This window comes from Sinohyriopsis cumingii, chromosome 8, assembly GCF_028554795.1.
Source record: "Sinohyriopsis cumingii isolate HCF-2022 chromosome 8, ASM2855479v2, whole genome shotgun sequence".
Taxonomy (NCBI): domain Eukaryota; kingdom Metazoa; phylum Mollusca; class Bivalvia; order Unionida; family Unionidae; genus Sinohyriopsis; species Sinohyriopsis cumingii.
Window position 1 is genome coordinate 100,357,377 of NC_142968.1, and position 26,210 is coordinate 100,383,586.

Consider the following 26,210-nt stretch of genomic DNA (forward strand, 5'->3'; position numbering starts at 1 on the left):
CAGGTGGAGCCTAAAATAAAATATACTCTAACTACCAGGTTTTGCAAGCTTGACTACAGGTAAGATCCACTTCCCTCACCAGTTATCTGACAAAGTGCAAGTGTACTTTATTTTGGCAAGGTCAGTGACACTAAATACAGACAAGGATGATGAATGAGTTGAGACAGACACTAAAGCAGTAATTCATTTCTAAGAAATCATAAACACATTTCATTACTGAAATACAAACAACCCAAATTCTAGCATCACCCTTGTACAGATTAAAACTGAAAATCTTTCGACATTAAGACCGATTAAAAAAAGAGACTGAAGGAAAGAAACATATCCTTTAAATAATCAAAGATAATGGCTAGAAAATACGACAAATTTGGTATCTTTCCACATACATGTAACAACTTTTGGGACTTGTGTGAAAATTAGAATCGGTGAATTCAAAGAGTGAAGAAAAAGAACTGTACCTCAGGAATAAGTGAGACTGAATTTACATTAAATCATCTGCTTCGAAAAGGTTATATATTATTCAACTATAAATAGCTAAATTACCAAGAAAGCTTCTTTACTTGCATGTAACAATAAGAATAAAATATCTATAAAATTCCATACACAAATTTAAAAAATTGAACAAAATTAACTTTAATCTGAATGACCCTGTCTCTTTGGCCAGGATACTTAAGCCTTATCAAAATGACCCCATCTCCTAGGCCAGGATGCTTAAGCTTTATCAAAATGACCCAATCTTCCAGGTCATGTTTCAACCTTGTCAAAATGACCCCATCTCTTAGGCCAGGATGCTTAAGCCTTATCAAAATGACCCAATCTTCCAGGTCATGTTTCAACCATGTCAAAATGACCCCATCTCCTAGGCCAGAATGTTTCAGCCTTATCAAAATGACCCTATCACCTAGGCCAGGATGCTTAAGCCTTATCAAAATGACCCAATCTTCCAGGTCATGTTTCAACCATATCAAAATGACCCCATCTCCTAGGCCAGAATGTTTCAGCCTTATCAAAATGACCCCATCTCCTAGGCCAGGATGCTTAAGCCTTATCAAACTGACCCAATCTTCCAGGCCATGTTTCAACCTTGTCAAAATGACCCCATTCTGCATGAAAACAAGCACAGTGAGGCTCCAAGTTGAATTCCTTTGTCCACATCGCCAATGATTTCTCTGTTAACAAAAAGTTGCAGGAGAACATAAAAAAACATTGCTCACTTTCTTTATATTCTGTTCCTTTGCTGGTGTTTAAAAGTTGAAAAATGTGTGCCCTTTTAACATTTGGATCTGATGTTCCACATCGGCATGCACAGGATATTCTGTCTGTTGCGTAAGTATTACATAGGCAAGGAAGAGCTGCTGCATGTGCTAAAATGCAAAATCCTGTGGTTCTCTACACTAAGCAAGTTAGAAGGATAGTGCAAACATTGGAACAGTTTTGTCCACCCTTGATTTTCAAGCTTAAGTGATACATCAATGAATCTGTGAAAAAGTAAATAGACAAACTACTCTTTATTCCAGTCCATGAAAGTAAAAAAGTAAAAAGTACTACAAATAAAGTATCATTATATATATATATATATATATATATATATATATATATATATATATATATATATATATATATATATATATATATATATATATATCAGGATACATAAAATGTGACTATACTGCACATTTATTAGTGTACAGTGGTGCCAATCAAAACAAAAAAAGAGGCTGAGAAAAATTAAATACAAGCCATAAGTTGATTTTAAAATTAGTTTCTTCAAAATAATTCTTAAACAAGTTGTTACATAAACTGTCACTGACTTAATTTACCATGGCCTGCTTATATGTGATATTCAGTATCACCTGTATTCAAAATATTACATAATCTCTATAAGCATCCCCGACTGGCCAAGTGGTCTAAAACGCTCTATATTATGGACCACTGCCATCTCACCTCTGCGTGGGTTCGAGTCTCGGATTTGGCCAATGTGGGTATGTGAGAAAGCTTGCCAGTAGCTTCTCGTAGGTTGGTGGTTCTTTCCGGGGTTTTCCCTGGGTTCTTCCTCCACCATTATTGCTGGTCATCATGTATAGCCTATCCTGTGCTGAAAAATGGCACTAAACCATACAACAACAACATAATCTCTATAACAAAGATAAAATAAGAAAAGCATAACTCTTGACTGAATAATAATTTAAAAAATTCATTAACTAGAGATCTTAACTCTCATCACACTTGTACCCATGTTCATAAACAATAGAGAGAATGGGCATGGTGAAGTGTTGATTGCAAAACAAATCAAGTGACTCAAATCTGTGTTAAATGACCATTATCAAACTAGAAGATGAGTCTTGATTGCAAACCAAATCAAGTGTCTATAAAAATTGGGGTGAAGTTACTGACACCAAGCCAGACTGCCTGCTTCTCAATGTCAAAGAATTAACACAACAGGTAATCTCAATCATTATAAACTTAAGTTTAAAGTTCATCATAACAATGTTCAATTAAGTTTTTACTTCAAGTGAGCACAGAGCAAGCTATACATCTGTAACTGATTCGGTAGTACCAAATCTACATTCAGGGTAAAAATGTTGAATCAGCTACAACTAAAACAGTCTTTTTTTGGGGTAAGTTCCTAAAACTTCAACAAAAACTGACAAAGTCTAGAACATTCACTGACTGATAAAATGAGTCATCACTATTCTTTGAATACATGACCACAATGGTGTGAAGACATCTGTGACTGTGCTTTCCTGTACATTTAGAGAGTTGTTCTGAAATAGCCCTGAAATGACTGATGTCATTTCTCAGTGACAGTTTATAAACTAGCAGTAACTGAATTGTTTACTCTATTGGCAGTTTATTAAATATTTTTAATTGCCTTAATGCAATCCAGGTACTACAGGCCCATGAAGTTCATTGCCATGTTTAGTTTCCTCTGTGCTCATGGCCAAAATAAACTATAAAATGAACACAGTATTAAAGATATTATCCGTGATTGGCTGCCAGATTCTACCTAACTGTGATGCTAAACCCACCCCAAGCAATGTTCAAGGTATCAATCTGCCCAAAGAATATTTCCTTTCTTTTTCATTTAACAAAAGGAACGATAATCAATTTGCTTGTGATAATAAACACCACCTCTCCCCCTAATTCCATGATGGAAATAAGTCTATAGTTTCAATAATATATGTACTAAGTTTAACAGCAATACCAACAAAAACATGCAATAAAAGATGTATTCACAACAATCTGTCTTGTAATGCACTCAGCTTTAGAACAAAAAGAGCAGTAACTGTAACACCTTATCTTTGTGAACATCTGAGTGGTCTCCATTAGCCATTGTGGTGGTTATCATACAAAAGATAAGTTCAGATAAAAGTGACCTTGACAACTAAATATAGACCACCTTTCTAACTGAAGCTTTTTGTATGTATTATTTTTACATTTCAACTTTTTCTCTTTTCAAAATTTAAAATTAAACTTTGAATTGGCATTATATAGCCAGTATTGTCCTGACACCCTGTTAAATACATACATACATATGTATGTACGTACATATACATATGTACATACATACATACATAAATTGACAGGGCATAAAAGACACACAACAAGAAAATTTAAAGAGTTGATAGATACATAAGATTAATGTTAAGTAGCAGATATTTAAAACAAAACACAACACAACAGACACTGTTCTTAAAGTCTGCATCAGAAGCTATTATCATTGTCCATCCCTTCAAGCACAATTTTACTGGGTGAAAGTCATAGGTTTTGAGTAACATTGCAGTTACAGTCAGTGGTATCAAAATAGTCAGTCATGCATCCATAATCACATTGCCTGGTCAACACAAACGAGGCCTCGCATCAAAAGTATGCAGTAATTCCTATACTCATTCTCATGTAAATAACTGCAAAGGTCAGAAAAGGCCTTTAGAGAAGATTAAGATGAATATAGCATGGAAGAATCCATGTGGTCATGCGCTACACATAATACTTAACTGTATTAGTCACAAATAAATTGTGGGTCACAGTAACCTTTTGGTTGTAAGGATGCAGTACTAACAGATGTACCCAATGCAAAGATCAGTGGTCATAAGAAAACAAAAATACTCATCAAGCTCCATCTCTTCATTGAGGTTTCATGATTCTAGGTACTGTAGTACATATACATATGCAAAAAAGCAAAATGCAAAAATCTTAAGTCTAAGCAAATAAAATGTAAAATATATGTCACCATGACCTTATTTTTTCAGGTGTGACACTAACAGAAATGCACAAAATCATCTATTCTGATGATTCAAGCAAGAAAAGACCTTGAGAAATAAACACATAATTTAACCAGTCAGTGAAGAGTCAAGTATGGGTCATAGTGACCTACTTTTGTGATGACTGTGTAATACACCAAGATGCACCCTCTCATCAAGTTTCATATTACAAGCAAAAACACTATATATACAGGTGCAAAATATCTGAGCAAAAACAAAACCAAGAATATACATGTAATGTACATGTATGTACAAAGTTTGCCTGTTGAGCCCCCTCCCAGGGTAGGTGCTATGAAGTCAACTCAAACTTTACTCAAGAACTTCATATGAAAGAATAGCAGTGGCAACTAAATAAGAAAAGCTTGCAGTCCCAAGAAATATATCAGCATTAATAACATTCATTTCCTGTCAAGTATCACCTTATGTCTCTTAGATCAAAACATCATTTGATAAATTTCAAACTGGTGCTCACTCACTAACTTTGATTATGTCATGTGTGAAGTTTCATGGTTGACATTTCACACTGAAGTTGATCAATAATTTTGGCTTGAATCCAGAGGCATAGCACATGACCAAAATCACAAGTCCAAATTATGACAGTTTAGAAAGAAAAAAACTACCAACCAATCAAAAGCATGAGAGAGTAAGTTTGGACTTCTGAAAATGACTATTTTACTCTGTAAATGTTAAAAAAGGATGAAGCCTTCTCAAGAAAAATATTGATATACAAGAGTCCCAAATGGGACTGATGCTCTACCGACCAAAAAGATTTAATATTAATTACATGTAATACCATTTCTTCTTATTAACTGCCAAGTAGTGAAACCCTCGTGGATATTCTTGAGAAACTCCAACATTTGGTAAATATTTTTGTTTGTTTGAGGCAACATGTTCAGAAGACACCTATAAGTACAGTACAATTTTTTTCACGACCCTTGACCTTAAATCTGATATCACTATTTGAAGACCAGTCAAAATATAAGTTATCTTAGTGGTATCATTCAGGTATTCTTCAGACATATCCACAAACTGAGATAAATTATGAAAATCCATTCATACTTGTTTGTGTTATGCTTCCATGTCAGTACAGATGAAAAGCTAAGTCAATCCAGTTGACTTCAAAATAAATTTCAGTGCTAATTATCTACTTATTTCATTGGAATGCAACTACATTCACTTGTATTTGCACAAGCCATGGTGTAAACAAGTTAAATGAAGTATAAAAAGAAAGCAAACCTAACCTTTGATTTGAATCTCATGGTCAATTCAGTCTGGTTTTCAAAACTCCTTTAAAAGTGTCTGGACATATTGGCTTTAGATATGTACTATTTTTATTCAGAACCACTAACAATTGCAATAAGCGTTTTAATCAAATTCCCAATGCCACTATTCATACAATAGGAGTTATGATAAAAAAAATTAAAGATGAATGTCATGGCAGCAATATTTGCATCTTCAATTTTTATTAAGACCAAATATAGATGATAAAAAGTGTTTCAGTTAAATCCAGCGAACAGTAGTTATAAACTGTTAAATATAGATATCTGACAGGCTCCATCCATTTTCTTTAAAGATGGTCACCATGGCATCCTTATTGTGTTTCAGATAGACGCCATTTTCAATTAAGCCCAGACATCATAAGAAGCCTTTCAGTGAAAAACCCATGATTTGACCATTTCAATGAGGACAAACTAGACACCATATTGGATGTATGAGATGCACTATTTTATTTAAGAGTAGCATAACAAGTTTTTCAAGACAGCCAACATGGTGGCCATATTGTGTTTTGGATCAGCACTATTATAAGAATCATAAAAAGTGTTTTGGTTAAAACCCTGTTTAGATATTACCATCCATTTGTAAGGAGTAGCACTAATAAGATTTCCAAGATGGCTTCCATGTTGGCCACATTGGATATCAGACTGGCATCATTTTAATTTAGGACTAATTAGACATCATTAGATGTCTACTGGTGAAAACCCCATTTAGATATGAACTTCCATCCAGGAGGAGTGGTGACACAATTTTCAAGATGACATCAATTGTGGTGATATTTGTAATCACATCAGGACCATCTTGAATCTGGATCAACTGGACATCACACGATTTCCTTTGGCACCATTTTTTATCAGGATCAACTGGACATTACATGATTTCTTTTGGCACCATTTTCATTCTGTACCAACCAGACATCATAGGATGTTTTCTTGTGAAAACACCATGTTGATATAACCATCCATTCAGCAGAATTAGAAGTAACTTTTATTTTTAAGTTGGCTGCCATGACAGACATACTGCATGTCAGAACAGCACTATATCATTTTTGACCGATTTGGCTTTGAGATGAATGCTTGCGTAAAATTTCAGGGTAAAACTCCAAGTTTTTTATATGGAATAGTGGTAACAAACTTTACTTGTACTAATGGATGGAATGATGAAGAATGATGAGCAACAGGCCCCTGTGTAAACTATTCTGGTCTATGACATGTAGAGCTGATAATGGATGTGTTGGAAATCAAATTTCGCTCCAGCTATGAATATTTTATGCCCACAGGACTGTATGTTTTGTGAGAAGCAGTTACAAATTTGTTAATTATGCAAAAACACACTCTACATGTGCAAGGATGCAAATTTCTGTCAATCTATGAAGAGCACATTAACTTGGGCTGGAGAACAACTAATTAGGTCTATGGGGACAGGTGCTTGTTAAATTGCTATACTGCAATGATTTCTAATGTCTGTGTAGGGACAGGAAGTGATTCTTAATTAAGCCTTCGTTTATTTAACCGTTAGACATCTAGAAAAGGAAAGGTTAACTTCGATTTTATATCAAAACTGTCAGATTTGAAATTGACCAGAATCAGTTATTTGGAAATCTAGAAGTCAGGCTGACCACAATTTTGGAGCCTTGTTATAAAAGGCAGTATATATATTTAATCCTGATTGGTTACGCTAAATAAGGGGCATGTTTCCTACACAAACTTAACTAGCTTTAAAATTGCCCTCATTGAAAAATCTATTCATGCTGCATTTTTCCTGCAAGAGTGAAAACATAAGAGACTCTGAGATTGACTTTAGAAGAAATTCTCTCGTAAAACATTTGTCAAAGGGACCGGATGTCTGGAAAGTCGATGGACACAATTCTGGTGGTAGAAGCGAACAAAGCTTGAAACCACAGGTATTTGCGTCAATCTCATGTAATCTGTTTATACCAATATAATGATTCGCTTATATTTGCATGAATTTGTTTAAATCCGGAGATCAATTCTCTTGATATAAGCATAACTGTGAGTTCATCTATCTAAGTCGTACAATGATCTTCTTTATATAAGTTTGACGAATTGTTTGAATTTGTCGTCTTGATTGTTATAGGAATCTAAGAATTTCATGCATACTTTAGTTGATATGATTTATGAGAATCCATTTGAATTCACCGATCTTAGATGATTTCATGTATGCTAAAGACTTGAATGTGTATTCGCTGAAAATAACATAGTTAAATCACGTAATGAATTTCATTCATTCGTGTAACTGAGACAAGAATGGAACTGTTATGTCTCGTGTGATGTTAATGTGAGTCAGTGATTAAATAGCCATTAGAAAGTACATTAATCTTATGAAACTAGGTTTGTTTATAGTCTGCCATTTTTAGCTTGACCAGATAGCCTTTGGTATCTGTTGGAATTCCAACAGAACAATATCTGACATAACCAGAGGGGAGTAATAATTTATTCCCAGCAGAGCAACTGACAGAAGATTTATGTTGCTTCTGTTTATTTTGAAAGAGGAAATAGTTCCACTGACGTATCCACATACCTACTGATCCAAGTATCTACGTACTTACATATATCCACCTACCCACACAAAGTTTGAGGGCTGAAAAGAGGTGAGACAGTAGGGAGGTTGGAGAAGGGAAAAAGCAAAATGACCTAGAAGAACAACCACAGTGAAGTTGGAGTGGACTGGAATAAGCAAGTTATTAAGTTGTACAAGGCAATGACTTTGACTGTTCACTCGATTCTACGATGAACCAATTCTATCATTTAAAACAGAATGGCTACTTATATAAATATATTTGTGTTTGAAATTCAGTGAAAGATTTATTTCAAAAAGAAGTGTATCTTCCTAAAGTAATGTATTATCACAGTTGTTTGTTCAATTGATTAAACTGTTGTTTTTTTCATGTACAGAGACTCATATCATTCTGTTCTATATATCTGCTCAGATCTCTATTTATTCCACCTGTAAGTTTCACACTTTATATTAATAACTTTATATTAATATTTACTCGATCCAGGCAATAACACAGGGGGCAATCATCTCCTAGATAACAAGAACCGAATAAAGCAGACACCTTTTAAGAAGGTACAATCCGCCAATCAACCACACCACCCAAGGCACCTCTACAACGTGCAGTACTGTAGACTGGATAGTTATACAGGCATTCAGATATTTGAATGTCACTGATGATGGCATGAAACAATTGGGGACATGGCTTTAATTCAAATCACAGTTCAGGTATTGAGATTTTGGATAGATGACTTCCACTGCAGTTTTATTTCAAAGTCAACCTTGTATGTACCCTATATCTTAAAAGTTCTACTAAACCATTATGAACATATGGGAACAGAGATTTAAATGAACATATCTCACTATAAGTTTATTTCTTATAACATTATTCTGAGTGCAGAATTTAAGCCTGAGAATAAGGCTGGCCAAATTTTGATGCTTTCAAACTAGTACCTAGTGTTTTCCATGATTATATTTTTATCCATTTTCTAAAAAATCATTGATAATATACGATTTATTTGACATTCAAGTAACTTTATTTAAATTAAATACTGTATAAATCAATGAGAAGGCATGCTATTTCACACTTTAAAATCAAAGCAAGCCTTATCAAGAGGTGAGGGGTTCGGGGGTGATCAAATTCTGACTCCAAAAAAAAAGAGGGTCACATGTTTCATGCACAGAGTGTCAGGATATAATGGTAATAGCTTTGTTGCCATTGTCTTTTTGCTGATGAAAATACATTCTTAAGAATTCAAGCACAAAATAATCTTAATGTCTTATTGGTTGTATGCCTCTCATTCCATGAGCTAAATCATTCTTGTTCAAAATACATGGATATTAAAAATGAAAAACCTTGGAAAGGTATTCAATTATAAGAGCTATATTCCAGGGTAAAGGGAAAGAGAAATAAACTCAACATATGTAAGAAAGTCGTACATATTCTTGATCGAAAGGTATGATGCTTTTGTACTGTATTCATGACTCCTACACAATTAACAGTGCCAAGTTTCTGCATCATGTTGAAATACTACTTATAAATTAATTAACTGGATTGAAATATTAATTAAAGACTTTTAATTATTACTTAAATCATGTTCCAAATACCAAAACATTAAAATGCTCATTTAATACTAATGCAAATTTCTTAAATCTAAGGTGTCAGTGATTTGTGTGTGTGTGATTTAGATTTTTAATATAGCTTTAACAATTTTCCAGTCATATCGCTACGATGTCTGCAGGGGCCCCGAGTGGCCAAGTGGTCTAAAGCGCTCTCCGTTACGGATCACTGCCATCTCACCTCTGTCTGCGTGGGTTCGAGTCCAAGGCTCGGCTAGCGTGGGTACGTGGGAAAGCCTGCCAGTAGCTTCTCGTGGGTCGGTGGTTCTTCCCTGGGTTTTTCAGGGTTCTTCCTCCACCATTAATACTGGCCGCCATGTATAGCCTATTGTGTGCTGAAAAATGGCGTTAAACACTACAACAACAACAACGATGTCTGCAGTGTAGCAGTTTAAAGTGATGTCTAGCACTGGGGCATCATGCCACAGGCATGTAGCATGATGTCCCACCCAGTCACATTATCCTGACATCAGGCCGACCAGTCCTAACACTAACCTCTTAATGCTGAGCAGCTAGTGGGGCAGCTATAAGTACCATTTTTAGAAGTCTTTGGTATGACTCGGCCGGGGTTCAAACCCACAACCTCCTGCATCCGGGGCAGACACTCTAACCACTAGGCCACCAGAGCGGTCAGTGATCTGGTATACATGAATGTGAGTTTTGTGGAGTTAAGGCATGTGAGGACATTTTCATGATCTTAGGGATGAGTATATTGGGATAGATGCAAGAAAAAGAAACTTAAGGAATAACAATCAAGTCAAATACTTCAGTGAATCTGCTTAAAATATAAGTAGGACAGAAACAAAAAAATTGCTCTAGTATTGACACAATTTCATCTGACAAGACTTTAAATTAGTATATATTTTGTTTGTTTTAAAGATAAAAACTACAACAGTATTATGTAAATTTTCCTTACATTTCTTCTTATTTATATACATCTGCATACAAAGAGTCAGAAAAAGTTACTTGCCATGTTTAACTGTGAGGTAATAAATTATAATTGTGTTTGTGTCTGATAAGTAAAATGTCTTTTTAAAAGTAGTCTTTTTGGGTGAAAAAAACCCATTGCTTACAAGAACAGACAAAAAAAGTAACATTCATTTTACAAAAGGGTGGAAGATATCTCATGGAAATGTCCACCTGACAATCTGTACTGCTTGGTTTTAGTAACTTTTACAATACCTCTCTCTCACCTGATGCTAAATGGAATAATTTCACCATCTAGAAAAAATATAAAACTGAATTCAAAACCTTATTTTGCAAGATTTTAAAAAAAAATGCTCAGCTATACAAAAATATGTATTATAGATCTATCATAAGGATGTTACACAATTATTCAAAGGTTAAATAATTTTTAAACTAAGTTAATTATATGCCACTGAGTGACATTTAATTATGCAACAAGTTTTATAAATTTCATGTCCAGTGAACAAAAGTGTGAAATTGTTTTTACATAATGTTATGGTAAAGGATGAACGACGGATCAACTTTTAATCAGATGCATTGATATGGAAATTGAAGGACACTTTGTCAATGCCGTTCTAATCAATCTAAAATAGGACAAAGGCAAAGAAAAAGTAAATGCAGTCATCAAAATATAGAATGCTTAACACTGTTCCTTTAGCAGCATTTTATGAAAAAATTTAACCAAAATTAGTATAAAAACAAAAGAAATATCATTGAAATTTATGACAACATTAAATTTTTCCATAGTCTGATAAAGAAATTTTGGTGTATGGTTTTGTTTTGCAATTGACACTAACCTTGAAACTATAAAAACAGGTGAAAAATGTTGAGATGCAAGTCCTCTATTCTTACAAGTTGAAATATGAAATAAACTTGTTGCTCTTAATTAGCAATTAGACAAAACACCTACAGAGAGTAATAATTTACTCTTGATTAGGCACTATGTACATGGAATTTTGCTTCCTTCAAGCTTTACAGTTTTGGTGGAAATCTTGCAGATTGAAATGTAATTGCAGACAACAATCATCCAATCGACACTGAAGTTGATAAAAAAATATGGAAATAGTAAATTAAAGAACTGTTTCACACTGCTCTTTGAATAGAAAAAAAAGAGATGCTGACAATGTACTTAGAATACAAAAACAATCAATGGCAACAAAAAATGGGGAGGGTGAAGATGTATACCTGAGAAAAGGTGAAGTCAACTTTACTTTCCCTGGATATCTTGGCAAAATTATAGGTACTGGGCAACTATTTCACCTGAATCTTCCCCATGCATAGACCATGTACATCATCATCCTAGTGTATCCAGTCAGACAAGTAATTTGTAAACTAACTCAATAAATGTTTGAAGTTACTGGAAATGAATCAGTGCTTATGTATTTAAATTCATGTAGAAAATGATGTTGATTAAAATTTGGTGCACAAAGACTGGAAAATAAGTGGCAATATTCCTTCCGTGTTCAGGAATATCAGGCAAGAAAATGCATGACAATCAATCTATACAGAATGTAAGATGACACCATGGATAAAATATCTAAAAGTTATCAAACTTCGTTATGTTAAATCCCAAGAAGCACCATTATTGGAGGTTGGATTAGCACCATTTCTATTTTGGAACTACTAAGCATTTTAAGAAGACTTCATGGTGAAAGCACCCTTTAAATATAACTTACTTTTTTTAGGAGCAGTAATAGATACAACAACATTTTTATGATGGCTGTTATTATAGCTACATTGGATTTCAGATTAGCACTATTTTTATTTAGGACCAACAAGACATCACAAGTCTTTCAATGAAAACTACAAGCTGATATGACCATCCATTCACAAGGAGTAATCAGTAACAAGATTTTCAGGTTGGCTGCTGTCAGCCATATTGCATGTCCAAGCAGTACCAACTTCATTTAGGATCAACCAGTTACCATTAGAAGTATTCTGGTGAAAACTCTATGTTGATGTGACAGTCCATTCATGAGAGGCAGCGATAACAAGAATTTCAAGATGGCCACTGCATGTCAAAGCAGCACCATTTTCATTTGCAACCAACTATACCATGGTATGAATGTGTGACAAGTTTCATGCCAATCCTCCAGGTAGATTAAAGGGAGTAGTGATAACAAACTTATGCTAATAGATGGACTAATAGACAACAGGTCATCAAATATATTCTGGTCTATGTCCAGTCCAACTAAAAATTAAATTGTACTGACTATCCCTTTCACAAGGGTCTGATAAAAGCAGACATCAGCAAAACCCTCTGCCTAGGGAGGACTTTTGCAAAGAATAAATATTCATTAAGTTCTATATATGTATTTTTCTTTTGAGGGGTATTTCAGTCTAGTCCTGAAAATGTTAACAGTGTGATACAACTTTTCAAGATGTCACCCTATCAAAAAATGATGAATCAGGCTGGCTTTACTCTCATTGTCCATATTGTATGCTTCCAATTCCCTTATAAACCTCATTTTTAAAAATGGTCTTGATGCTCTGCAAGGAAATTTAGTTCTCATCACATACCCATTATTCATGTTTGGCTACACTGTGTTACCCACCAACTTACATGCACTATAAGACCCACATGAAAGAGTAGGAAAAGATTAATAAAAGAAGTGACAGATCCAAATATGCACCATCTAGAACTTTCTGGCGAACAGATCCCTCTGTCACTCCCTTGAACCCCTCTGATAATCCTTTGAACTCCTCTTTGTCCTCCAGATTCTGTAGGAATCGTGCTGTAATGTTTGGGAAACTCTGCTGCGACACTGCCATGTACTTTTCTCGGATCATTAGAGCCGTCACAAGACTCTTTGAGGCCTCTTCCAGGTCCTTGATGGGTACCTTTTAATTCAAGGATTAATTTGTAGAACTATGCGAATTGCAATATTTTCTTGGCATAACAACACATCATGAACTACAAACATCAGCATTCAGTTACACCACCAGGTAGATCATTGTCTGCACTGAGTGTACTACCCATGATGCAACATGCCACATCAGATCTCGATCTATGTTGTTTGCAACTGGATGGATGTTACATGTGACTTTTGTTTTTGTGTGAATATTTCAGGTGCTTGTTCAACTGTTTGTACAGACAATGGACTGTGTTGCAGTTTTGATCATAAAAGCATGGAACAAAATGATCTGATTCTGATCACAAACTTTAAAGCAAACTGTAATTATAATGGTCTCATTTCCAATGAAATTAAATTTGACAATATTATAATTTACTGAATTATCTAACACTTTAAGTGATCAGTCTCAGGTGTTCATGGAAAAAGTCACATGGTAGGTTTGATTTGAATAAATGCCGATTATTGGAATATTACAAAGTACACTTAACTGCTATAATAAAGAACATTTGCTACATGCTTCTGAAACTCAAAAAGAATACTGTGTTAGGCAAATGATATACCTGCCACAAGTTTTATTGTTCTCTGTATAGATATTAGGCATTCTTGTCTCTGTATAGATATTAGGCATTCTTGTCTCTGTATAGATATTAGGCATTCTTGTCTCTGGAGATTATTGACCAATGGGTTTCAATGACTTGGACCTTTGGTCAAAGTATGTAGTCCTCCCACAAACTCAGAAGGTACATGATCAAAAAATTAAACTTGCTTTTGCATAAACCATTTTTTTCTCTCAATAAGTGACCTTGGCATTTGACCTTCTATCCCAAAATCCATAGACTTCTTACTTACACCCTTTGAAAACCAACCACAATCTTTGTGCATGTCTATGATGCAGAACTAATGTTATATTATGAAACCAATTTTCTTCCTTCCGTAAGTGACCTTCACCTATTAACTTTTGACCCCAAAATTTATAGATTTCTTCCTTATCCCACATTAAAAACTAGCCACAAACTTTAGTCCATGTCAATGATGTAAACTAATACTATTGTATTAAAATAATTTTTCTTTTTAGTCAGTGACCTTGACCTCCAACTTTTTAAAAGTCCCCAAAGTCAATAGGCTTCTTTCTTGTTACAAGTGCAAGCCATCCAAGCTTGGTCAGGTCAATGTGTGTGTGATTTGGATTTTTAATGTAGCTTTAACAATTTTTCAGTCATACTGCTATGATGTCTGCAGTGTGGCAGTTTATAGTGATGTCTAGCACTGGGGCATCATGCCGCAGACATGTAGCATGATGTCCCACCCAGTCACATTATCCAGACACCAGGCCAACTAGTCCTAACACTAACCTCTTAGTGCTGAGCACCAAGCTAGGCAGATGTTAGTACCATTTTTGTAAGTCTTTGGTATGAATCGACCGGGGATCAAACCCATGACCTCCCATGACACTCTTACCACTAAGCCACCGGAGCAGTATTGGTCAGGTCAGGAATGATGAAATAAGGTTACTGTGCAAAAATGTTTTTTTTTAAATCTCAGAGGATTCTAGCTTTAATCTTTTGACCATGAAATTGATACGTCTTTTAATTACAACAAATGCAAAACAGTCACAAAGTTTGGTAACTGCTGATCGTGGGGAAAAAGTATTATTGTGCTAAATGAAACAAGGAACCAATGGGTGTATGGACAATTGGACAGTATTATAACACAACTTTATGGAAATGATGCTCTATCAAAAGCCGCATGTTGATATGGATTGTCCATTCTTTTGGAATAGTAACAAGATTTTCAAGGTGGCCACTGTGACTGCCATACAGGGTATCCAAGTGGCACCCCATTTTCATTAAGACCAATGAGATTTGGGGATTAATGTGTTTCAAGGTAATCCTACAAGTTAAGGTGGAGTAGTGATAACAACCATGTAGTAATAGATGGACTAACAACAGACTGCAGGTCATCCCATAAGCTATTTTAGTTTCTGACCAATACAACGAATATAACGCTCCACCCTTAACGCAAAAAGCAATAAAATTAGCAAGAATATATTTAAGAATATATTCAAGTATAAATTAACATTTTTCATAGATTGTTAATTACTTAATTGCACATTATACTGCAATTTCTTCATAATTACTTACCCCACTGCTATTCTCTCCAATAATACTAATTCGCTGGAACAGAGGTGCAAGCAAGTATTCCTCTCTAACTTCTTTGATTTCATCATATGAATCCCGAGTTTGTAGCACCTGGTCAAATCGAAAAGCCTCCAAATTGTCTCGGTCTGATCTGATAAATTCAAAGGTTTAATGTCATTGATACAAGCACTTAAAACCTTCAGTGTAAATCAATGCCAGCTGATAACTACACTTTGTAAGACTTACTTGTCCATTTCATTTTGCTGGGCTAATTCAATGCAAATAGCTAAAGCATCTAGAACAAAAGGTTTATTTAAACCAACCTCTTTTATTTGGAAATTAATTTTTTACCTTACTGCAAATTGCTCATATGGAAATTATTCTGCCATGTATTTTTTCTAAACTCATGAATCTAGTGTTTTATTTTTTACATACCTGGTAATGTATGGTGAATAATCTGATTTCCCCAACCTGTAAGACAAAAACTGGAGCTCCTTTCACACCATGTCAAACCCCATGCTTTTTATTTTATTACTTATTCTCTGTCTCTACTCCTTGCCCAAATCATAACACTGTCCTTCTGCTATGACTATGTTTTAAAGTTGGGCATAAATATTTTCAAAAATATCACTCTAATAGCTATTGTTGCATATCTAATGATAGACTCCCTTCCAGGAAATTCAAGTAAGAGACTAAAAACGATACCCATCTTAATGACGGTTTTCACGTGGTCAACCTATATATGAAGTTTGGTGAATTTCCCACTCAGCACTGATTAGAAGTGAGTTAACGACAGATGGATTGATGGCATGTATATAGTTAAAAGGCATGCCAGCACAATACTGACTATACAGCACCAATTAAATGTTAAGTTCTAAAAATGTAAAGATAAAGACTATGAAAACATCATTAGCAAGATTAACCCTTCCAAATAAATGCTCACATGTACGAAAGAAAGAAAACTAAAGTTATAACAATACTATATATGATTGTATCAGCATTCAATGGCACCTCAGCACAATAATGGCTCCATGGTGAACATTAAGTTCCAAAAATGTCAAAGCAAGGAATCACACAAAACTTAAGTAAAATAAACCCTTCCCAAAAATATGCCATAAAATGTATATACCAAAAATAAGGTTGAATTCGTTTGTGGACACTAGCTGGGTATGCACTTTAGTTAAGGTTAACAAATATAAAATCCTTAAAATATAGAGTCAAAATGTGTTATATAAAAACTACATTCCTACAAAATGTCAATGATTGTCTCTGGAGGCACAGCATCAAGGAGGTTCTTAATTTAGTTCCTGTCAAAAACCTCTGTCTCTTAGGGTGGAAGTCAATGTACTCAGCAAAAGTGTTCCACTGTTAGCGGACACTTGCAAGGTATGTACTCTGGTAGAGGTTCACCCATCATGAGGTATTCATGAGTCACATACGGGTGTCCTACTTACAACTGGCACAATACGACCTCATCTCTGCAATTTGTTGTGCAAAGGATGCCATTTTCCAATGATAGGTCTCATTGTTTGTGACATTTTGATTTGTTATGACTGTGGTCTAAAATTAAGTAAAAGACGAGTGAAAACCAACAAGGTTTGTAAAATTCAACAAATAATTTATTTCCCCAGAATGCAAAGTGAAAATTTTAAAAAGAACTTATGGTATTGTAAATAAAATCCATAATAGTCATGAATGTTCTATCGCAAGACCAATGTATAAGGTTCAAATTGAATTCCAAATAAGTTCAAATACTCAATATCCTGATGTACCTGTAGTTTCAAACATGGTAACGTGCCAATGGTCTGGAATGTGACGATGTACAGATTTCACTAAAATTACAAATTTATGTTTCTGTCCAAGAATATTATTGATGAGCACTTTGTAGTTTCAGTGAATAATAATTTGAATAAAAAATTCCACCTAAATGAAAAACTGAACAACAATAAGGCTGATTCTACTTCAAGATATTAACTTGGCAAGAACATCACAAAGATCGGGTACACCAAATTTTTCCATGGGGGAATACAATACCAATGTCCTAGACTTAGATCAAGATAAATGTGTTTACCTCCATTGATAATTATCCTAATATTTAATATATACTCACAGAGAAATATTAGCTAGGTATTCTACTGTTTACAGAAACAATCTCCCAAGTCAGATACACAAGAAAACTTGATTTGGGACTAAGGTCAACTAAAAAATACAATTAAACAAAACATAAGCATGGAGAGAAAAAGCCAAGAAACAAATATATATCCTTGACTAATGAGTCACCCTCTGTAAATAAAGCATTATTATTATTATATTATTATTATTATTGTTTACAGAACAGTGCACTTTCAGGAAAAACTTGTCTGCATCCAATATTTGCAATGTATAGTTCTAATTTTTCTAAAATGATGAAATAAATAAAGAGGTGTAACTCTGATATACACGTGTTCTAATAGATGTTAAGGAAATTTAAGGAATTATTCAGAGCTTATCAAAGACAGTGAACTCCATCACATCTATTGTCTGAAAAATATAAACTTGTCCGTGCAAATATGATGCTGTGTTAGTAAAGAAATTTCTGTTTGGTTTAAAAGTGCAGAAGATGGCAGTGTTAGGAAACCCACTGATGACAATCAGGTTAGAAATTATAAGGAGATGCAATAAGTGACTAAGTTTTGTGTATTTTTATATCCTTGAGGCTTTTAATTTTAAAAATTAATAGGAGGTACAAACAGAAGGGTAAGCAATGTAACTTTATTACTATGAAAATACATCTGTATTATCATGACAATGGATCTCTAGTCTTACAACACTTTTTATTATTTTCAAGGTTCACAAAGTGTTTGATGCTATATGACACAACACGTTAATCATGCCTACACATCTGAAATTCTGTGCCTTGCCTAGATACATCAGGTGGTCAAATATTAACAATGACCCTATTATACAGTGTTGCACATTCAGCATGGGCTCACATGTTTCCCACATGGCTTTGTTTTTTTTCCCACAAATCTTGATCCTGTGCACCCTCATCTTCGCTAGCCAAGGTTCCAATATGATAACCCTATCTACACCTTGGTGGATCAAACGGATATTTGAGTGCTTTGTCCTAGTGACATCTATTGAATTTCTTGAGTTGCCTCATTTAGTATGTAATGCTAACTAACCAATAGTGTGTAACAGTGGTGCAACGTACACCGGCCAGAAATGGTGGAGACAACTAACTTAAAAAAGATACCTTGCAAGTTTAACATCAAAAGTATGACTACATACCAGAGGGAAGCCATTAGAGGTGTATTTGAGAGAAAGGTATTTGTACAAACATTTACTGGCAGTGGAAAATTGCTTATTGATCAGTCCAATCACGTAGTGTGGTCCCCTTGTCTCAATCATGTAGGAACTGTGTTCAATTTGAACAATTTAGTTGTGATTGGATGTGGCGGCTTGCCACCGCAGCCAATGAATATCACAGACCCAAAACACAGGAATATATATATGCTCATTATGCATAGGGTCATCATACTAAAACCTTGGCTAGCAAAGATGGTGCACCCTGCCCACTCCCAGAATTTTTTTTCTAGAAATATGCCTGCAGCTTTTCACTATTGGATTTCTATCCATGTCTCTGCTGGGGCAAGCAAATGACCATAGTTGCAAAAGATGCTAAAAACTACACAAATGGCAATGAATATATATTTTAAAACAATGTACCTGGCAAGAAAACATTCAAGTTTATGTTGCAATTTAAAATATTTGATGGATGTTAGTCTAACAAATTTTTGAGGTTAAAAACACCCCTACGGCATGGAAAATTAATTTATTTTGAGGCTGAAATAATGATAATAGACAAAATTATGCAAATACACAATCTGTCATTTAATTAAAAATCTATTAGCTTGGAAAGAAAATTAATTTAGAAAACATTGGCATTAATTAACGCTAGTAGATAATGATTGTAATCTAAAATTAAATGACAGCAAGATCCAGAATGGAAAATTCCATGGTGCAGCTCATTTCAAGTTAACTGGATATTCAAATGTTAATGTTTTCAAGAGTTATCTGATCATGACAATACTTTTTTAACATATGTGTCCAAAGAAAATATTACATTACATTGCAGACAACAAGTTTAATATGGCAAAACTGTCAAAGTAAGTAAGATGATCTCCTTTTCATAGCACCATAAGTACATTATGGGATATTATTTTCCTTTGTCCCTCGACAATGTTGTGAGCTCCCCAAGTATAGAGATTAGGAACAGTCTCCCTTCCTATGGGATCCTATGTGCAACACTGACTATATATCAAAAATTAGTAGACAAAAAAAGGCAATTTTTGTTATCTGCATAAATAATATGAGGGCAGAAACTAATTATTTTATTAATGGTGTACAAATAAGTGGGCATGAAAATTACAGACAATGCATGCATGTCATATCAGTTGTCTTTACACAGACTTGTCCTAAACTTGCAAACTGGAAGTAACCACTGACTAAACTGTTTTAGTTCCTGAAAGCCTTGTCTTTCCCAATGATATAACAAACCCTATATCCTAAAACCATGTAACAAATTTCCTATGAACAACACAGTCAACATGGCAATCAAATTTCACAACTAGCTTTGCAAAGATGTTATTGACTTTCCTGCTCAAAGTATCTATAGTAAAACCCAGCCAAACTGCAGCCATAACTCTACGTTCAGAAAAAAATGTATATCAAATGTCACCTAGGTCTTTTGATGTAAAGCTTCATAACAAATTTGATTTCAATCAAATAATACTTGAAAAATTACCAAGCAGTGAACAAATTCAAGATGGACACCTTATGATCTATTAACATATACATCAAATAATACTTGAAAAATTACCAAGCAGTGAACAAATTCAAGATGAACACCTTATGATCTATTAACATATACATGTGTGACAGTGAGTGACCAGAGTTTTAAAAGACAGCTAGTTGAAAAAGGTGCTACAGTTGAAACAAACATAGCCTCTATATTTTCTGCAATTCTGAAACATACAATTTATAAGCATGCAAAAAAATGAAGTTCCAATGGTACGTATACAAACATATTTTTATGGTTAATGACGTGCAAGAACAGGCAATAAAGACAGCCCCTATTTCATTTACTAGGGCAGTTCATACCACTCTTGTAGCTAGGGTGGTGTGCTACATGGGGAATTATGGAACAGCTGACTAAAAGAAATATCAAGGTTATGTTGAGTACTTTGTGTGTGGGATGCACAGAATGGATTAGTGAGTTCCAAAATGGAAGCATGAACCTTAAACAAATTCAATTGCATCATCAAATATTCGTTATTACCAAATTACGATGCACATTCCAAATCTTGTCACAAGCAACATGTAATTTTATTATCAACTTACCCGACTGATATTTTTGGCCTGAAAGTAACACAGTCACGCTCTTAAGTCACTTTATATGTGAAAAGTGGTCCAAACTGATCAATATTCGGCATCAGTTTTTCATTATGACCATCGTTATTTTTATTCTAATTTGATAAAATGTAACAAATCAGTGGGGAAATGTGTATTTTCAACAATGAAGTGTTCTTCTGCCATCCTGTTTTGATCTTGTGATAGGCATTTCATAATTGAGCACAAATTTTTTCCTTAAATCTATTGCTTAATGATGCAGAAAATCATTTATTAACAATTTCTATCATCCTTTTCATTTTTTGTGGAAAAATTTAAATGCAAATTGAAGAATGTTGCAGAAGGTCATTATTTTAGAAAATACTCATTGGGTTGAGAAAGTCTTGGCTGAAAATGTTCCTCTTTATACATCTTCTTTGCAGGCAATAAAGACAGCACTCCATACACAAATACTAGTGTGGTATGCTACAATGGCAATCATCACAGAGCTGACTAAAAGAAAAAAATTCAGGTGTCATATTTAACTGCAAACTTTCACTAACCAATACAAATACAACATAAAAAATCTGTGTTTCTTTTGCTAAATTAAATCTTTCAATTTCAAGAATGAATTGTCAAGAAGTTGATTTCTACAATTTATTAATTAAATACAGAGATATATGTTTAATCACCAAATAATTTGAAAAATTCCAAGGGGAGTTTCTTACCAAGTTACACAATACAATTATGTGTATCTCACTATAAAACAAATATCAAAGCTATTTAACTGTTTTAATCCCATGTAAGACTCCTAAATTGGCAGTTTTAAACAGAATTTTTCAAAACTGTATTCAAATTTTGTTGGGTGAGTCAACTTATGAATGCCAAATCACCCTCAAAGAAAATGAGAATATTTCAGTTTATAGCAAGCCATGAATGGTTTAGATAAAGCCATATGCAGTTGTGTTGCCACACAAAAATCATGGATAAGATATTATTGAACATGACAAGTCCAAGTACAGTGTGTAACACTGATTATTTTGAGTATGTGTGTGTGTGTGTGTGTGTGTGTGATTTGAATTTTTAATGTAGCTTTAACAATTTTTCAGTCATACTGCTATGTCTGCAGTGTGACAGTTTATAGTGATGTCTAGCACTGGGGTATCATGTCGCAGACATGTAGCATGATGTCCCACCCAGTCACATTATCCTGACACCAGGCCCACCATTCCTAACACTAACCTCTTAATGCTGAGCGCTAAGCGATTATTTTGATAATTCAATGGAATGATAGAGATGAAAAAGCCTATGCTCTAGAGATTTCAGTAAATTTAACTTAAAAGTGATATTGTCCACTTTCTGTTCTTTTAGGTCATAACAGAAATAAAAACAGCATGGATTACTGTGATCAATTTTCATCTGTCTCAATGAATGAATTGTAAACAATTTTTAGGACAGAACAGGTGATACAATGGATGGCTAGAACAGTGGGTGGACTGTGAAAATACCTATGCTCTACTGAATATAAATTCTATTCAATGTACAATAGGTACAGTATATGTAAACTCATTTCAGCTGAAACCTGGTTTTTATTAAAAACATACAAAGGAAAATATATTTTTCTAATAAAGACTCAATAAATCAATTTCACTTTCAGGAATCAGTTAATTTATTCAGCTTTATTTAACCTATCTGTTTTGTTTGAAGCTATTATTTATTAGCACACTTGGAAAATAGATTTTTGATTTCAAACTTAAATTCCATTACTACCCACAGAATGCTGACTTTTGATCTAAAGCAGTTTAACATCTCCCTTTTTTGATACTGGGTAAGTTTGTTAATAAATGAATAAAATGTTATCTTTGCATCCTGTTTTTAGTTTATAACATGCCAAGTATTTTACTATTTACAGAAGTGTGCATTTTTTATAGAATGCACTGAAAAGAGTACATTTTCATAAAAAAGTCCTTTAAAAGAGCACATTAATGTCAGCAAAGAAAATTTCCTTAATAGAACACAAATTTTGGCAAACAAACGTACCAGACAATAACACAGGTTTTAGCAATAAATGACTACAATTAACAACAGTTATAAGTGTTGTACAAGAAAAAAATATGTGATTCTCGATACTGAATATATAATCATGCTCACTTTCAAGCTTTGCAACAAAACATAAAGGTGAAATAAAGGTGCTTTAGATACAGAAGCCTTCGAAAGATCAATGTTAAAGTATAAAACCTTTGTTTGCTATAAAACTACATATAAGCAACTGATGCTAATTGGAGCCAATAATGTTATCTTGTCCCAAATATCAGTAGTCTCAAATTACAGACTACCTTAAGTACTGTAAATAGCGATTTCAATAATATACATTAGCACATGCTGTCTGCACCAAAATTCCAGAGCATGTGAAACTAAGGAGCCTATCAAGTTCAACATCCATAAAAAAGGGATGCTGATGGGCACAAGTCCTGTAAAGATTATCTTTTTATGTGTTAGATCACATAAGCAGCAAATTTCATAAAATGTAAAATTTCAGTCAGTGTACATGTAGCATGTAAAAGACTAGAAAAACAGTTAAATCACATTTCTTCCTACAACACTATCAAGAAGTTTACCCAGAACCATGGGCTTGTCATAGCAGATATGGTGTGCATGCATTCTGTTCTTTAACAAAGTTCACTTCATTACACAGAAAAGTATGGGGGAAAATGTCCTTTCGCTATTAGTCTAAAATATTTGCTGAATGAATATTTAAAAATTCTTAAAATGTTTGCACAAGTTGAAGATCACAGACTTGTCTTGTTCAACACACTAAGACGTGTATTTCAGTAAGTGAATGTTTTTTCCGAATGGCACAGTTGTTTACAACATATAGATCTTCCAGAACAGAAAATCCACACTGATAACTTGTGTCAGGCCATAAATTCCTAAATATTTCCCAAGTTCTTGTGCAGTTATGTTGACTTGACCATCTTTGCTCCCCACAGGAATGTTGATGTAATTATAAAAAAAATAGTATACACATTTTTTAAAATACTTTTTATTAAGTCTGAATCATGTCATGCTACATTTGATCTCTTTCATGGGTTCAAAGTGCTACCATACACCAAGATAAAAGCATTGATTTTACACAAGCAGACTGCCTTAACCAAATGCAATTCTTCCTTGTTATAACATTTTTCATTATAGTACATTTAAGGAAGTAACTTCATAACAACACATATCTAATATGAAGCATCTAAGAATTTTAAAAAATTGAAAACTTGACAAACATTCCTAAATTTCTTCCTGAAATTCCTAAACTTGGCAACAATGTCGAAAAGTCTAAAAGAATTCCTTAAACCAACAAAGATTTATGGATTTCTTCAAAACATTTCTAAAAGTGTAGATTTTTAATTATCTCCCTTACATTCCTTAAAAATTAAAAAATATTACTTGTTTACAGATAGCTCATTACTGAGTTTGGTCATTATTAAAGTTCCCACCTTAAAAAAATCCCCCACCCACCAACTTCAAAAGCAACTGACATAAATATGAATTTTTAAGAGAATAGTTATCAAAATATTCATTACATCCAACAGTTTTCCTTTAACGATTGTGGGAAAAAATAGGAAGATGCACAGGAATTACAACACCTTCAATAACTGATGCATATGGCATCTGACTTTGAAAACTGTATGGTCAACACATATAATTAACTTTCTCAAAATGGACAAAGTACTCACAACTGCATCAATAATAGTTTCCATTTCCTACCAATTAGGCATAAATATAATATTCAGAAGTCCAAAAACTGGATAGTCCTATGTCCAAGTACATGCTTAAATTTAAAACTGGACCCTCTCACCTCTACAAGCTACTAATATATAAGTTTAATTTTTAGTGATTGTACATGTACATAAAATCTCTTCTAGGCAAGTTAATTTTAACATGTAGATTCTTTATCTGTGAGAACATTTTATTTTTCTGGAGCACAAAATACTCACAGATTATATTGCATGAGTTAGCATCTTTGAGTGTTCAATTAACTGTAAAATATAGATTACAGCAACCTAGTGTTTGTGTGCAACACAAGTTAAAGCCCAGAGGCACCATCAATAATCAAAACTCTGAAAAAATGCAGACACACTGACTTTGATTTTGGAGCATGAAATGCTTTTGCTCTAAGATGCAATCAGTATAAGTTTGATAGTTATAGATATAAAAGTATTTAAAATAATTAAAGCTAAAAGTTTTAATTATAGCAAACTTTGATCAAGTGCTGAAAGTAAGTCATAGTAACCCAGTTTATATGCTCAACACATGCTCATCCCATAATGTACACATTTCACATCTATGGGTTTGGGAGTATAGCTCATGCAACCCAGATATGGAGAATGAACAGCATTTTCACAGAAATGTCAAATAAATCCAGGAATGGTCACAGTGACCTACTCTTTGTATGTAATTCCCTTTCCTAAACACACCTTCAGTGTACATTTGTGGCAACTGGTGAAAAGGTATTGGAATTAGTCCAGGCAACATTTAAACAAGAATTAATTTTAATGATGGATGAAAGGTCACAACAATCTGAATCTGTACATGCTCATGTCAATATGCTCACACAGTACAAGTCTGATGTTAATAAGTATAATACTATAGTACACAGTATACCAACACAACTGAAGGATACCACATTAAAATAAATTTGTAATTAATCCTAGAAAGTTGGTCGCTGCATATCAGTTTAGTTCTTGACACATTTGGTGGCAACAGGTGAGAATGTACTGGAAATAGAGCCTGGATAAACTTTTAAACATTTTTTAATAAATCTTACATCACAGCAACCCAGTTGTGGTGCATGATGCATGTTCATTTAAAAATGCACATGGAGTGTACATTTGATTGTCAATATATGTAATACAGTTACAGCAGAAAGGATGAGTATAATTTTGAAGAAATTTTGCATTAATCCAGACAGTAGGTTATGACAACCCAGTTTTGGTGCCTGACACCTATCATACCTTTATGAAACATTTTGGTGGAAATAAGTGAACACTCTCAGATTTAAAGCTCAAGCACAATTTTTAATTAAATCCTGGAAAGTAAGTCACAGCAACCCATTTTTCTGAGCAAAATATGTTCTTCCCAAGATGTACTCACCATGAGCATTTGATGTGAAAAGGTAAAATAATCCAGAAGTGGATGGAGAGACAATGAAAGACTGA

General features: G+C 34.0%; 1 protein-coding gene across 10 annotated transcripts in view; it reads right to left on the reverse strand.

Annotated features, from left to right (window-relative positions):
* LOC149794237 (AMP deaminase 2-like) overlaps positions 1 to 26,210 on the reverse strand; it is a 126,584-nt gene that overhangs the window by 69,455 nt on the left and 30,919 nt on the right. For 6 of the 10 annotated variants that reach the window (XM_089968364.1, XM_089968360.1, XM_089968361.1 and 3 more), the window contains 3 exons: positions 21,013 to 21,030; positions 15,634 to 15,781; positions 13,271 to 13,478 (listed from right to left, as the gene is read on the reverse strand). In XM_089968364.1, the coding sequence (XP_089824490.1) occupies positions 13,271 to 13,478; positions 15,634 to 15,781; positions 21,013 to 21,030 (374 nt within the window). The remainder of the gene's footprint in view (positions 1 to 13,270; positions 13,479 to 15,633; positions 15,782 to 21,012; positions 21,031 to 26,210) is intronic. The other 4 variants (XM_089968365.1, XM_089968362.1, XM_089968363.1 and 1 more) reach the window with 1 other exon arrangement.